Source organism: Ostrinia furnacalis, unplaced genomic scaffold (genome assembly GCF_004193835.3).
Source record: "Ostrinia furnacalis isolate ACB-3 unplaced genomic scaffold, ASM419383v2 OfSCF7556, whole genome shotgun sequence".
NCBI classification, from domain to species: domain Eukaryota; kingdom Metazoa; phylum Arthropoda; class Insecta; order Lepidoptera; family Crambidae; genus Ostrinia; species Ostrinia furnacalis.
Genome location: NW_021137795.1, coordinates 69334 through 86402, shown reverse-complemented (window position 1 = coordinate 86402; position 17069 = coordinate 69334). Strand labels below are relative to the sequence as shown.

The window sequence follows — 17069 nt, the reverse complement described above, 5'->3', positions numbered from 1 at the left end:
TGCAAGTGTAACAGTATACGAGTACGAGAGAAAACTGAGCTAATAATATGATATTCCCAACCTTTGGTGAACTTTGTTCGTTGACCTTTACTTTATAATTATTCTGTCTGTGATCCTAGGTATTTTGTTTTATTTCACTTTCCAGATTCATTTTGATCCAGATTTTTTATTCATGAGATGAGGTTACATAGTAATAAGTTTCTATTTGACATGTGACCTAAGAAATAATAATATTGTATTACCAATTTAATATGAAATTATTAATATCACATAATTCACAGACACTGATGGCTATTTCTCATCGCCACGGTTCTCATCGTCACCTTCGTGGCGAATTTTATTTCTAACTTATTTCAACTTTTTGTAAACAAAAATTGTAGCGCTTGATGTGAAGATTGTATTCTCAGTAAATCAGTCAAATAGTGAGTCTCGTTTGGAAGCTTTAACTTTTTAAATTTTTTGATGCCACGAAAGTGATTCTGTACTTCACAGCAATAATTTTTTCAAACTTTACTACTGTAAATGACTCTTAAGTGTTTATAAAACATATATTTTGTCTTATTTTCATAGATAAATAGTAATAACATAATATAAATAGGTACCTACTTAAATACAAGATAAAATTTTACCGATTACGTCACCTACTAAGTTACAAGATTCTACGCAATTGGTTTTAAGGGTGACTCTGGTGGCATTCTGAAATGCTAAAGAAGCAAAAAACGGATTATCAGTACCTCAATAAAAAAGAACTCTAACTGATTATCAGTCCCTCAACAAAAATATATGTTTTATTNCTGTGATTGGTTGCTGGTGTTCGGTTTAACGGCAATCTTGTATTATAACTCAAAATTTTAGGTACCTAAAATCGTGTGACCAACGTATTTCGCTTTCCCAATTCAAAATAATTATAAGAAGATATTTTTTTGACTATTGTGTGGAAAGCATATTTAATTACGATGATTTTAGTATATGCTGCACACAAATTGAATGAAAATTGTGAATGCAGTAACCAAATGTTTCATTGCAACCGAAGGTGTGACACGATGAGAACGCGAAAAATGACCCCGTTTTTTATCGTTTCATGTGATTTTTTCGTATTATTTTTGCTTCTATTACGATAAAATTTATTTTGTATGTAGCTAAATAGATATTTTATCATCTGATTTCAAAGTTATTGTTCTAACTTATACCGTTTATGAACTATTATTGTGTGACCATCAAATTTGAGTGTAAATGAGAAGTACCCTGATAATAATCTTTTCAAATTAAATTTTTGGGGCTAGTATCCATTGACATATTTAACAAGGCGTATTTTCATAAAAGTTAGGGAATCCGTATAGGGAAAATGTAAAATTTTTAATTGTTATTTATTATTTTCAAGATTTCAGTTCAACTAAAAAACAAAAAAATACTTATATACCTAATAGGCCTAATGTAATCTTCACTAATGTGATTGGAAGCAAACAACGTATTGAGTATTGGGTTTATTTTCCAAAGAGCGCCTTATAAAAGTATCTGCATTTACCTAAGCTTAGATTTGTGCCTTAAATAGGTATAATAGGATTATTAAATCAAATCTTCAAGTAGATAATAAGGGTCTAATGTACACAAATCTACGATGCTGCGACATCGCATCGTAAAAATCTACGAACTCCCAATCTCAATAGCAATTAGTGTCCCAGTTTTTTGCAACGCCGCATCACGTTAGTTTCGCATTTTTTAGTACAAGCCCTTAACATTTTGAATACAAAATTAAACAATAACTATGCCCAAGCATCGCAAAGTCACTAGCTATCACAAATCGATCCGTATCAGGGGATCGATTCTAGATCATTTAAATAGCGAATCTCTGGGACATTCTTGACATTGATCTGTAGACCGACGCGCGCGCCGGTCGCCTTTACAAATAAAATTCAATTATTTATTTGGTTTTACTTCATAAATTCAAATTCAAAAGTTAATTTTATAAAAAAATAAATTGTTAATAAATTACTGTGTTGTGAAGTTCAGTGTTCCGCCCAGTGATTCTAAAAGTAAGTTTGGCCTAGTTTAGTTTTTTGTTCCGCTTTAGGTGGTTAAAGTTGACAGTTGCGTCTTTCCGTGTGTTGTGTTTATAATAGTTTTTTTTTTTGTGATGGAATGGATTGAAGCCACGATAGCCGAACGGTGAAGGGGTCGGACTGGCCGACTCGTGATCCGGGGAACGCGGGTTCGGTCCCCGCCGCCGCTCGACTATTGTGGTGAGCTCACTCGTGACACAAGCATATTTAGCTTAGTACGAGGGGCTAACGGGAGTATTAGTAATTTGTGTAATAACAAATTACTAATAATCTTTATTTAAAAAAAAAAAAAAAAAAAAAAAAAAAAAAAAAAAAAAAAAAAAAAAAAAAAAAAAAAAAAAAAAAAAAAAAAAAAAAAAAAAAAAAAAAAAAAAAAAAAAAAAAAAAAAAAAAAAAAAAAAAAAAAAAAAAAAAAAAAAAAAAAAAAAAAAAAAAAAAAAAAAAAAAAAAAAAAAAAAAAAAAAAAAAAAAAAAAAAAAAAAAAAAAAAAAAAAAAAAAAAAAAAAAAAAAAAAAAAAAAAAAAAAAAAAAAAAAAAAAAAAAAAAAAAAAAAAAAAAAAAAAAAAAAAAAAAAAAAAAAAAAAAAAAAAAAAAAAAAAAAAAAAAAAAAAAAAAAAAAAAAAAAAAAAAAAAAAAAAAAAAAAAAAAAAAAAAAAAAAAAAAAAAAAAAAAAAAAAAAAAAAAAAAAAAAAAAAAAAAAAAAAAAAAAAAAAAAAAAAAAAAAAAAAAAAAAAAAAAAAAAAAAAAAAAAAAAAAAAAAAAAAAAAAAAAAAAAAAAAAAAAAAAAAAAAAAAAAAAAAAAAAAAAAAAAAAAATGGAAAGTCAGTTTTGGTTGATATGAATCACAAATGAGTATTTTTTTAAACTTGTGACGAATTTTCTAAAAATAATTTAGAATTCCCTGCAAAACGTTTTTGAACTAAAATTCTAACTTCTATCTTTCTAATCTGACAAACAAATTAATATTCTGTCATAAATTCAAATAAAATTAAACATCAATGTTACCGACCCCGCTTTACGAAAATTTGACATACCTAATAATTACTCAAAAACCTACTCCGGGAAAAATCCAGGAAAGATTTCCACTTGTTATTTTAACTCTATCTACAGTTTTTTATTTATAAGCTCTACACCTTGACTCTTAATAAAACTATAGTTTATAACCACTGAAAATAATCCACTAGAACATGAAGTTCAGAAAATTCGATTATGTTTTTCGCAAAAGTTCCTGCATTTGTGACTTGCTGCTTTTGGAAAAGTTTCTGATTTATACACTTAGTTGTTACCAAACCTCTGTATAATATAATGCAGCTTATTTATTTACTTAGAAGTTAGTCAAACCTTGTTATTTGACCCACGATTAATGGTCGTCAAATATTCTTTAGACACCTATCTGACCACAGACTTTTTGCCGGCTGATAATTTAGTCGTATGAACATGTATTGAAGTTCGCACATTGCAGCGATTTTGTATCGACTGATTTCTCATACAAGTTAGAAGCCGATCAAACTTTCGATTGACTAAGTCTATGGTCAAAGAAAAAAACTTTTTTTATCTAAGTATATCTATAAAAGCGAAAGGGTAAAACTATAATTACTAGGAGTCTCAAATTTTGTATGGGGGTTTCTTTTAGAACGTAAGAGCTCACTAAAACGGGATTTTGCAAAATTCAACCCTTTTAATAGGGGTAAAACAGGATCGCGATCGCTATTTATGGATTAAAAACAAAATTCACTCTATACCTTCTTACCAAAATCTTAACGTGGTTTGGCCTTATATTTCTTACATATGAATTTTTATCCGAAACTTGGTCAATGATGGATTGCCAAACAAACTTCTATTCCCTAAGTATTTTACATATTTCAAGTAATATGAATTCGGTAGCTTGAGAATTATGGGCCCCAGGGCCCCATATACTTAAAAACATCAATCTTTCATTTGTTTTATCATAATTCCATTCCAATTCAGAAATAGAATGAGGAAGTTGTGGGCGTAATTTTTCAATCGAAATCGAACCCGCGTTCCCCGGATCACGGAAGTATGAAAGAGCAGTCGCCCGGCAAGCGAAAGGTCATGGGTTCGATTCCCATCTTAAGCAGTTCGATTTATACAAGTTATTTTAAAAAAATATATTTAGATCGAGAGACGACTGATCGCCAGATTTTTTTCAATTAATACCTCTACATATGTATATTTATGTATAACTTAGAATTAATGTGACACAAGAATATTACAAATACATAAAACTTACAGACAAAATTTTGAGAAAAGTTTACAGTTTACAGTAGGTAGTTACCCAAATTCGCATCTTATTTCGTTGCAATACGGTCTGTTTTCCAACAAAAATGTACAGCCTGATTACCGTCGGTATACCTACAACTTTTAATTGCGATTAAGTTCCTCGTGCGTGTTAAACCAAAGCAATAACAACCAAGTTAATACTTGCGTAGAGTTTAAATTAGATCGCACACGACAAACTTCAAATGAGCAGATAGATTACCGACCTAGTTAAACTTGCGATATTGATGATCGTTATTAGTTTTGAACTTAAACAACCTAGAGTTCCTGGAATACCTGTGTTTTAATAGATCTATTCCACTTTGATCACCTGGCTTTGATCACCCAGGTGATCAAAGTGGACTCCAAGCAACATTTAGGTGTACTCTGATCATCCATGGATAAAATGACCTGGGTAATCAAAGTTAATCAAAACCAAGCGACAATTTGATGTCGTTTGATCACCTATGGATGATGGTGATCGAAGGAAACTAAAACAATAATTTAACTGGAGTCCACTTTGATCACCTGGGTGATCAAAGCCAGGTGATCAAAGTAGATTAAACCGTTTTATAGACTCATAACTGTATGGTTAGTACCATAAAGTTAATATTCCTTCGGAATACAGCAACAACCACGAGCTGTCAAACGAAACCAATTTTGGGTGACAATTGTGTGTCAGTGTCAGGATTATTTCACTGTTTTGTACAATCAATCACTGAACCAGTCACCACGTTTCTGAAGCACTATCTTTGATTGAAAACATAGTTGCTGCTCGTGACATATTGCTCGCTTAGTTCTTGTGAATTTTGTTCTGTCACAGTAGGAAAACCCTCTCTAATTTGCCAGAGGCAAATGGAGGATTTAGTACACTCCCCACGCAGGCCAGACGGGTATAAATGTACGAGTATTTGTTTCAAATTGCTATTTTCATTATTTTCTCACATGCTGTAGGTCTGGAGTTTAATTCAGTCAGTGCCTGAGGTATAAGAGCGGTAAGGGAGAGGTAACATTGGCATTTATGACGTGACAGGGCACACTTTGAAGTCCCGTGGTTCGTGCGTAATACGAATCTCCATAGAGATTTCGAGATCCCATCGATTGATCACTTCATGAAAGAAGCCTCTCGCCGCTACTTTGATAAAGCAATCAACCACAAGAACCCTCTTATCGTTAGCGCCGCCACGTATACACCCCAGAAAGATGTCGCTGCCCAATACCGACGACCTAGGCATGTCCTAGACGACCTTGACGATCCTATTACCGAATTTCTGAATACAGACATCACTGCCTTAAGCACGCCAACTACTCCACAACACAGTGGCTTGTTACACCGTACTCGCCGGCGAGTACGAGGCCCTGCTTTCCATTTCGGACGGTATAGACAAGTACCGGGCCGGTTCTCCCCTATCCGTCCCCCGGACACGGCCTGAGCCGAGGTCCGAGCCTACCGTGGCACCCTCAGGCCGCGTCCGTATAGTCCCCTCGATCGGGCCCACTAGAGTGAGCCCGCCGTAGGCTGGACTTTGGTCCAATACTGCGGTCGGCAACCCTCTAGTTGGGTTCGCCACTGATCGGGCGTCTTATGCGCTCGTAGAGTACCTTCTGTACTCGCCACTCTGCCCGGTGAAGCTGGAAAAGCTCCTCAAGCTACCAGCGCGCGTCCCTTCAAAAAAACAAATGTGAAGTTTCGCTGACGTTTGATCGTCACAAAATCACCCTCCCGTACCGCTCCCATACCTCAGGCACTGACCGAGTTAAGCACTAGTGTTAGGGTCCTAACGAATATTAGTAAAATAAAATAGTGGACTGTATAAATAATAGGTGCTGTAATTCTCGCCAGCCTAATTACAGAAAATTATCTAAGACTACGCGGTAATCGTGCGTCGACGGTGGTGTCCAAAGGCGAGTGTGTGACCCGAGCGCAGCCGATGATGACGCTGTCGGCCCGAGGTGACGTTAGTCATTGTACGCCGCCCGCACGTCTCCTCCCGCGCGTTGTTGGGTTCCCAACAACTAGACTTATAAATCACTCTTTTGTCAGAAAACACTTTATTTAGAAATTAAATTAGAAAATACAGCGTTTGAACAATCCATTGATGGTTGTTTTGGAGCTGATGAAACGAAAACAAAATGTTACAATACTGATATTCATTGCTGTTTTTAAAACCATTCAGCTGTGTAGGTAAATAAAGTTGTTATCTCTGTATTGTAATGGACTGACCAGTCTGTCCGTTTGTACAAAAACTGTTGTTTCTTCAACAAAAGCATGATATACCCACTCGTAGGAAATATTGCAAGGATTGAATGTTGTGGTTGAACATATGGGCTTGGGCACATCAAGTTTACGGCTATTAAGATACGTTATATATATTATTAGATGTGAGCTATACCTCTAGCATGAACAACTTTCGTATTCAAAGCGTTAATTAAGCGATAACGTGACAATTTTGATTCTCAAAATAAGTTTCGTGCAACCATATATCATACTAAGTTCACTTTACGACACGTTCACAAGGGCACTGTTGTAGTTTTCGTACTAAATCTTTTGATGGCGATTCGAATACGCAAACGATTCTAACTCGAAAGTTTTTCGTGGTAGCCGTACTAAAAATTAAAACCAAAAAGCTCTAAACAATAATAGATTCTGGTAAGTAATCTTGGGCATGATAGTGAAATTGAAAAAGGAAAAACAGATGAATCTATGAACATCGTACTAAATCAAGTTATTTCGGAAATTCCTGATTTTTGGGAAGGGTAATAAATGCATGGTGCAATCAGCTGATTAAAACGGTCAATTCAGCTGCTAGCCTCATCATTAAGCGCTGGCATTTAATTAAAAGTATACATTATTGAACATCGCTGAACGTCAACTAAAATTAAAGTTTAGGACATTTTGTAATTAGGTAACTAATTATAACGACTAGGTATGTTTTTGATCACCAAACATGTGGTAAATCAAAATCTATGATGGCAAAGTCGAATCATGTACAAAAGTTAGCAAATAAAACAAAACAAAGGGAAACGAAATTGTCCGTATTATGAACGCAAATTATGGAAGTCTAATTCTGTCAACTAAGCCTCTGGGTTTAACGTCGTTAGCTTTCATATGTCAGTTTTTTTCACATCCCACGATTATCAATTGTTGTAAACTAGGAAAGTTAAAATAGGTATATCATTACTTAACTATGAGTTATACTATAAGATAAATGTTACGCTAAGCTAAGAAGGTAATTGGAAAACGCAGCGTGGGCCGGTCAACAACAAGATGGACTGAAGACCTCATAAAGGTAGGAGGTTGCTACCAACCAGTCATTATGGAAATCATTGGGGGAGGCTTATGATTCAGCCTTGGACGTCCTATGGCTGAAACGATGATGATGATGAAAAGTTGTGCTTGTATCAAAGAAAGAACTTATTCAGAGAAAAAATAATTACTGATTATTTTAAACACGTTGTCTTTATTTATTCAAGTTCAAAGAAATTACTGACATTCATATTTTCGAATAACCGCTAGTTCATAATATTATTTTCATCAAAATCATCCCAGCCAGGTGCAGACAAGAGCAACCATAACTGTAGATTAGAGTCTTTTAAATGTAAATTTATCATCAGCATAAAAATCAACACCTTTTCAACTAGACAAGAAAGAAAACTTATTCGCTTCTCTTTTAAGATTAATATTTTTATTCAAAAACTAACGTTAGTAGTTCATCATCATCATCATCTCAGCCATAGGACGTCCATGACTGGTGAACGTAGGCCTCCCCCAATGCTTTCCATGTTACCCGGTTGGTAGCGGCCTGCGTCCAGCGCTTTCCTGCTACCTTTATGATGTCGTCGGTCCACCTTGTGGGTGGAATTCCCACCGGGAAACGTTAGTTACTGCTAGAAAATCACAAAATAAAATATACATTTTTTTTAAATAAATAGGTACGTTACAAACTAGTTTCATTGTGTGGTTTTCTATAGAGCTCTCAACTCAAATGAAACTGAATTAAAACTTAAATCTAAAGTTGCAGTTTGTCAGTTTTATGTTTCGCTGTGTGTACAAGTCTACAAGTGCCTTTCATGTTCATGTTTTCTACTGTATGCATGCATTTAACTTCCTTATTTATTTTGATGATATTTTATTAGTATAAAGCAGGTCTATTAGCTTAGTTTGAATAGGGGGTTTGAAGCACTACGTACGCTATATTTGAAACATAATTTCGTAGTTTTTATTCACTGTCATTTCAGAAGGTCTTATGCAAGGCATTTGGTAGCTTTATAACTTCATTCTGGTACCTGATTAGTTTTCCCAAACAATATAATTTCCAAAGCGTACAATTTAAAACAAACGTTTTGTGACAAAGTTTTTCATAGCTTGAAAAATCCATTAAAAGTTAGTTGGTAATGATGGACGGATTTGGGTTGTTTAGGCATTGTTAGCGTAACATTAACACTTGACCTGTAACTTTGATCACAGGCTGAGTTGCACCACCTAACTTTGACCGTAACTTTGACGATAACCGCGGTGCTTTTTGTATGGATTTTGACAGATTTTTGACGTTTGTCAAAGTTAAAGTAAGATGGTGCAAGCCTTATACTTTAGTAGGTTGGCTCAAGAACCATTCTTATCTTGTGGTTATAACAAAGATCTAAAATACATTAATTAATAAATAATCTTGTAAGAACGAGAGTTTACTAATAGCCCTAATAGGTACCTTTACTCATATCATTGTAGATGTTTATCTCAATCAACATAATAATGTGTTGAGCTAATGACTTATCTACTAATTAAAAGATGTTCGTGGCGAAAAGAAAAGTTGAAAGTGAAAGAAAAGTGATAGGTATCTTATAAATACAGATAAGTTTGTGTTAAGATAAAGATAATTAATTTAATAGGCAGGTATAAAAGCTACCTAGTAAAAATGTATTTTATTATTTTGCTCTATTAGTAGGTACTACTTATGATAAGAACGTATGTTATAACTTTCATTTACTTCGTTCGATCATACTTTCGTGACGATCTGGTCATCTGGTGAAGGTCGCGGGAGGTGCCTGGATGCGGGCAGGCAGGACTGTTGATTGTGGGAATCCTTTGAAAGAACTAATAGGTATTAGTAGATGTCATTTAAAACGAACGAATTAAAATCTTACAATTTACATCATATTTTCAGGCTCCTAATGAAAAAGAATTCATAATTATTAAGTCTGGTGTATTTGTGTGAAAAGTTTCTAAGAATTTTTAAGGCAAAATTAAATAAGTCAACGGACTTTTCTTTTGGTAGGCTAATCGTTAAATTTCTTAGAAAAGGGTTTCAAAAAATGGGAAGGCATTTCACTTATAGTAAGGAAGATCAAATTATACTCGTGGAACTTAGGTATAACTAAGAGACCTGAGGGTCAAACTTCCTACTAAATTTAAATTATCTCATTTTCTTGAAATGACAACCTGACCACGAGGGTTTTGGGAAATATAAAACCTAATTTTAGTCTAGCCTGAGTAAATTTCAACTTATTATTAGTAAAAGAAACAATAAAATAAAGTTTTTTTGTTTTGATAAATCATTATAATAACGTACTATGAATATGTATAGTTATAGTTAAAAAATATGAGCGTCTTCTATTTAATAACCATTTCTAATGGCCATATGCCTCTTTAACGGCTTACAGATTTTGTATTTAAATAAAACTTAAATAGTTTCTTTCTACCTCAAAACTATTGACGACTAAAACTTTTGATTTCAGAATAAAACCCCATCAAAATGGCATCATCACTCTCACTCTCCATCCAAATCCTGCTAGTGCTAGTACTCTTCAAGCAAACCCACAGCACCGAAGATGGCTACCTTCGATACGTCAAAGACGGTTGCTTCATAAAAGGAGAGGCATTATCTTGCGTCAAATATAAAGCCCTAAAGATTGCTAAAAAGACTCTATTCGGAGACAATATAAACAGCAATGAGACTATAAAGGCAAACCAGATGATCAGTTTCGTGCCTTTAGACGTGGATACGATAGAGAAACTCTCTATCGGAGAAAAGGCAGAGGTTCTGACGAGTGAGCCCAAAGGATTCATGTCAGAATGGGCGGAGTTGGCGAAGTATCTGATGAAGCTGATGAAGGACTTCTTCAAGGTGAAGGGACTGAGGGTGAACCTGCCTGAAGGAGCGAGGACTGTGGAAGAAGACGATGACATTGACAGTAAGTAAATTAGATAGACATAAGATACAGTAGATGCGGGTTACCTTAGCTCTAGAGGGCAACTTTGGCTCCAACCTCCAGGGCTAAGGTAACCCGCGTCTATGGTAGATAAAACGTTTTTTGGCAGAAGATACACACTACAGAAGTAAACGTAATAATAATCAATTTACTGGTTACAAGAAAGCAAAGTTATTTTAAGCTCAGAATTAACTGTAATTCTATGAATTATCTCACCTAAATACTTCATAAACAATTGGATTGGTTAAATTCCTTGCCCCATGCCTGTATGCCCTAGATCTCAATACTAAACGTAATTACAATTCCTAGAGGTGTTAGAATAGAATCCTACTGTAATGTAATCCCGTTAGCTGGAATCTTGTGAACAAATCACGTTGAACATTGTCGTATCATTATTAATTTCTTAGACATAAATATACTTGATGTTATAAAATAATTAATACTGACTAATATTTTAACATATAACTCACACCACTGAACGGATAGTGCTGAAAAACACTCAGACTCATGTTATTATGACGTAGGAATTCGCTAAAAATGATTTTCCGAAATTCGATCCTAAGGGACGAAACGGGTGGCCAAAGTTTAACGCGAGCAATCAACATAAAGTACAAAAATATGATACAATTCAAACCATCGCAAATTTTTTATCATTTTCACCTTTCAAATGTTATTTATTTGTTTTGATTTATTATAGAAATACCTTTGATATTTGACCCTCATTTAATCAAACCGTAAAGGATAGTCTCGGGAGAAACCTGAACAATGTTAGGGCTAACCTAAAACAAAATTAATCAGAACTTTGAAGGGCTTTGGTATTTCTATTTCATAATATTATTTGAAACAAGTTTCAGATTTCACACGTAAAGATTTAATGTACCCATGAATTACCTTAAATTGCTTAAATAACGAAAATTATAATTAAATAAATTACCTACTTATTGAAGAACTATCTCATCCGCCTATGGTCTAAAAGTATCTATGGGCGTTGGTAATCACTTACCATTAGGTGAATTGATCGCTGGTTTGTTGCCCCATACAAAAACTACTAGTTAGTGTATTAAACATCATACAATAAAAAAAATTTTTCTTTTAACCCGATTTTCATTTATTTTCATTATTTTAGTTTAGCTTTCCGCCCGCGGCCCTGCGCGGCGAATTTTGTCTGTCACAGAAAAACTTTATCGCGCACGTCCCTGTTTCAAAAACCGGGATAAAAACTATCCTACGTCCTTTCCCGGGACTCAAACTATCTCTATGGCAAATTTCATCAAAATCGGCTCAGTGTTTTAGGCATGAAAGCAAGACAGAGTTACTTCCGCATTTATAATATTTTATATATTATATCTCAAACAACGAAACTCGTTAACGCTTAATTTACAATCGAAGGGAAACATTTAGAAGTTTGATGAATTTAAAATTTTGTGTTAAAACAATCAAGCCTTTCGACAGAGGAACCGCAGACGGACTGTAATTACGAAGTTATTTTTGCATTCAATAATAGAGGTTAGATTAAGGCAGATGAATATTTTCAAACGATCCTTTCCTTTGATGTTTGATTTGGGAATAATTTTGCATAAATCAATTCAATTCAATTTAAAAAAATATAATGCTTTAGAGGAAGAAAGGCTTTCATTTTACCTCTTGCTTGTTCTTGATCAATATTGTACTGATTTTTTAATGACTTTAGAAAAGTTTCAGCAATATATTTTTTGTTTTGTAACGTTCACCGATAAGAAAAAGTAATTTTGCATCATTTTAAATGCACCAAATTGGACTGTAATTAATTTATTTTAGTAACATTAAAAAAAAAAGTAATCAGATTTTCAATGCGACCGCGTTCCCCAAATACAATTTTTTTCATTCCGTCAATCAGCTTATGCCTTTTCTTATGTATTCCTTCATATTTTTCCCATTAAAGTGATTTCTAAACCTTTGACCATTAGATTCAGTCGATTGATTTTTCAATTATCATTTTCTAGAAAGTCAAAGCGCGTCATTTTGACCACAATGTCTATGTCACGTTCAAATGTGATTTCGATCGTGAAAAAAAGAGAATCAATTTAACGAAGAAAGTTTAGAAGCAGCTACGAAAACCACCAAAATGTTTGTTAATACCTCAAAAGACAAACAGGCAGAGGAAACCTAAATATTTCATTGTATTTGGACTTTAAAACTTGGAAATAAAGTTCAAAATATGATGCCGTATATAGGTAATATGTATGTCTCTATAATAACCATGAATGTCATTCCAATTTCGAATTGTAACACATTTTTAAATCAATAATTTCCATCAATAAAATGTGCCAGTGACAGACCTCTGTGGTGACAGTACTCAGCATTTTTGCTTTGCTTAAATCTTTAGCACGCACAGATAAAAATGACAAATGAAAATTTAAATTTCGAATATTGTCGATTCTCTTGTTTTCGTTCTTAACTTTTTTAATGATAGAGAACTCCTTTAGTAGGTAGTGTTGTGTAACAAGGCAGCTTCTAAAATTTTCGTTGTTTAAAACTTTGGTTTTCGTGTGATTTTACATCTTTTTGGTGTGAAAGCAGTTGTGGTTACCGACACAGTTGTAACCAAAGTAAATAGAGCAATAGACCGCAGTGTCCGCGTTGCTTACCTTATTAGGGTTGAGTTAGAGGCCAGCACGTAGAGTCGCTTAAGTCATGATTTATCAAAAATAGAAACTTTTTTTACTAAATTGTCAGTTTCAACAGTTCAATTGTTCTTTCGAGTTACTTTTGTGATAACTCAAACTAAGTATCAGATGTTTTGTCTTTGACACTTTTGAAGGTAGATTTTTAGTATAATGCTCGCAGCCTCAGATCATAGAAGGGAATAGATGTGAAACGAGGGCGTGGCGCGTGTCTCCGCGATATGCCCAGAAACGAACATCGCCCGCGACGCCAGGTTAGTCGCGATTCAGTCGTACTGAGGAAATGTTCTCCGATATTGTTGGATAATGCGTCGTAACGTGCAATAACATAAGTGAAACGAAGAACTACAGGAACAATGAAGTCATTTACCACATGTATGTATTGCAAATCCATTGGTATTTTGCTTATAAATAAAAAAAACTAAACATTTTTACGAACGAATTCAGTGCCGTGACATTTACTGCGATATCGAAATTAGTGGTGATAAAAATTCAAACACGTTGTACATTGACGATTTAGTTAGCAACCACTTTATGTCATGCGTAACTACTGCGCAATGTATTTTATTTCTTCCGATATCCACTGACGCGTGAAAATACACAGTACGGCCGCATGTGCCGGTCGTAACATAGTGCAGGGCTCGTGTTCTAATACGGTTTCCTATTATCGATAAATAGAAGTAAATTATTATTTTCTATTTTCTAATTTTGAATGAAAAAATCATGAGTTGCTTGCGATTTTTAAGTTTTTACAAAAACAATAACAATAGTAGAAGGGATTAGTAACTGTCAACTATGTAATTAGTAATTACATAGTTGACAGTTACTAATCATTAGTATATAGTAGTAATTACTAATTACTATAAGAGCTAGTTGAAAGCCTAATATAGGCATTATTTTTGATAAACATATGCGGTACGCAGATCGCCATAGTTAAAAAGTTAATGCGCGATAGTAGTTAATAATAATTACAGTGATCCTGTTATTATAATTAAAGTAAATAATAATTATATTACCAATATTGTAAATACTGGTAAAAATCGCAAGTACCTAAAAGTCATGGGTTAAGCCCTTGACTTTTCATACAAACTTTGTCAGTCTATAACTTCTATACTTACTCCATCGATAACGACATTGAGCTTTGGTTGGGGTAAATTAATATAAGGTAACTTCATTTTGTCCCAATAATTGATTCTGAGTTTTTCGTCCATACAAAATGGAACTGACTCCTTTATGCAAAAATCGTTAAAAAACATAATAATAACGTATAATAATAAAAAGGTTTTCATACAAGCATATTTAAACCAATTTCGAGCCTTACCCCCAGGATTTAAAGTATCGATATCTTATCGACTCCATTTTATCTTTCTTCTCTCTAATTATTTTGCTTTTTTCAAAGTGTGCGTCACGTCACGCGGCCATTGATTGGCCATAAGGCACGCCTTCTGGCCAATCACAACACTTTTAAGCCGGTTGCACATGTTGTCGTAGACTCTCAGTCGCTTTGTTTTTACACAGTTGAATGTGTGTGTGGGAGCTGTGGTGGGGGAAATGTGGGGACACTGGTTCTCGTTGTAGTTACGCGCGACTTCATATCTATTCTCTTTCTATGATCTGAGCTCGCAGCTGACCTTTGGCAGAAAAAAATTTAGACTCAAAGGACGTTCGGTCACATTTGCTAGATTGAGCCCTAATAATAATATATTCTCATTAAAACGGTTTAACAGAAATTTTAGTGTAGATTTTTCGTAGTATCCCTAACTAATTATCCCTTATTTGCTTTTGTTTAGTTGAAGACGATGGGGTGTTTGACAGAGCGCCGGCCTTGAACAAGACATTCCCTCTTTATAAAGGTTAATTACCCCACTTTTTTACTATGCACTTTAAATATCACCCTGTTTATATCGATAAAAATAATTTTGCACATTGCACTTTATTTTATTTTATTAATAGAACTCTATCAAGAAAAGATAAATGAGTAATAATTATTAATTAAAATATTAATTGACAAAACAATTGTGATATTATGTAATTTTTATTGCAATATACGCTCGAAAAGAATCATAGCAAACGCTTCTCTATTAATAGGTTTTTAGGTAAAGCAAAATGGGATTTTTATTAAGTGTTCCATAATTTAACAGATTTCTTAAAAAAGTTTGTTTAGATAAATAGAATATTATGTACCTAATCACTTTTAAGGGGCTAAAAGGTTCTTAAGAAAAGTTAAGTACAAAAATAATATCCTTTGGGAATTAATCAACAAAAACATTTCAATTTGGTTAAGTTAAAAACACGACAGTGTTTTGTTTTTGTCTAAAAAGAATTTGTTTTGAAAATGGAATTAAAATTTAAACAGCTCCAGTTTTAAATTGAAATGTTCGATGCAGGCTTTCTTTTGTTTTCATTATTATGATATAAATAAATAAATATCCTTGGACATTTTACACTGCGCCGCTAGCCCCAAACTAAGCAAAGCTTGTACTATGGGTACTAGACAACGGATATAAACATACTTAATTTTTTTTTTGTTAATACATACATAATTTACACATTATATGAAGCTAAGTATTTCAAAATCGAACGACATCTCAAACCCATCGATAATTAGTTAAGTGAAAATTTAATGTAAAGACTTTTTGAATTAAAAACTATCAAAATAATCTCATAAAATAAATGAATTTTTAATTAACTTTGTATTACATCGCAATGAATGAACAATATCTTTACTGTACACATAAGATAATTAATTTTACAGGTTAAACAGATTTTTTCGAGTGTACGCATCGCTTGTTGAATAGTAAATAATTTTAATAACCTACAATTAATTACATCGAATAATCTGCCAGAACCAGACATCGCCCGAGGCAACTTGATATCGCAAAATATTTTCATGCGATAATTTTAAATTAATTTAAAAACTAAAGCATTTTTTCTTTCTCTATAATGATATTGAATTGGATCAGTGTATCTTGCCATACACCTGGCATGTAATATTAAAATATGAATAATTAGTTCTCTGAAAGCCTTCACATAGAGTCGTGAATCTAGAATTTTTATTTCTAAAAGCGCAGTTGCAGTGCCACGACCATTTGCATTTTTCACTTTAGCGATGCAACTGCGCTTAAAGAAGTTGTATAAAAACGAATAGCAGAGTTAAAATACCTAGTATTGCGGCACGCGTGCCACAGTTACGCCACTGTAGCGTTTCTTCAAGCCTCTAATTTGAAAGCACTCTTAATCTAAAGTTATCTACACAAATACACGGAAAAGTATCAACAACAAAATAGACCATTAAATAAAAATATCAATCTAAAAATAAGAAGTTCCACTTAACGGTGTTGCAATTCATAAATCCCAAGCTATAATAATATCCGCTTGAATTCGCATCGACTTTTCGTTTTGTTTGTAATAGGATCGTAGACTTAACAATGCAAATTATTTCCCAAATATTTAATTCGAAACAAAACACGGAAACTTCCTTATAATGGACCAGACTGGTTGATTTTATCTGCGGTCTTAAGACGAGGGAATAAGGTGCAAAATATCCTTACAATATTGCCATAGACTTGAAAAGGCTTACAGGAGAAAAGAGGTTTCCACAAATTAATATTCTTTCAATCTTCTCAAGTTCCAACTTTAGCCCACGCCAACAAAAATCGACTCAAAGGGACAAAAAACTGTATCTGAAACCTTATTATTGCTTTACTTTGCAATAAAAGTTAAGTTTCTGGATTGCATCTAGCTATGCAAGTTTTTTATACACATAAAATCATATTTACATTAAATTATTTTTGGCAGTGATACGTGTTACGTATTTTCTCTCTTTTTTCCAATGGTTGACTGGTAAAAAATGCTATTTCAG

At 33.4% G+C, this 17069-nt stretch overlaps 1 protein-coding gene across 3 annotated transcripts in view; it reads left to right on the top strand.

Moving 5' to 3' along the window:
• Positions 1–1951: 1951 nt before the first annotated feature.
• The window catches only part of LOC114365143 (uncharacterized), a 32042-nt gene continuing 16924 nt past the window's right edge, over positions 1952–17069 (top strand). For 2 of the 3 annotated variants that reach the window (XR_003656910.1, XM_028321632.1), the window contains exons 1-3: positions 1952–2033; positions 10071–10526; positions 14998–15060. Coding sequence is in view for 2 of the 3 variants with exons in the window: in XM_028321632.1 (XP_028177433.1) it covers positions 10088–10526; positions 14998–15060 (502 nt within the window). In the remaining variant the exon portion in view is untranslated. The remainder of the gene's footprint in view (positions 2034–10070; positions 10527–14997; positions 15061–17069) is intronic. The other variant, XM_028321633.1, reaches the window with a different exon arrangement.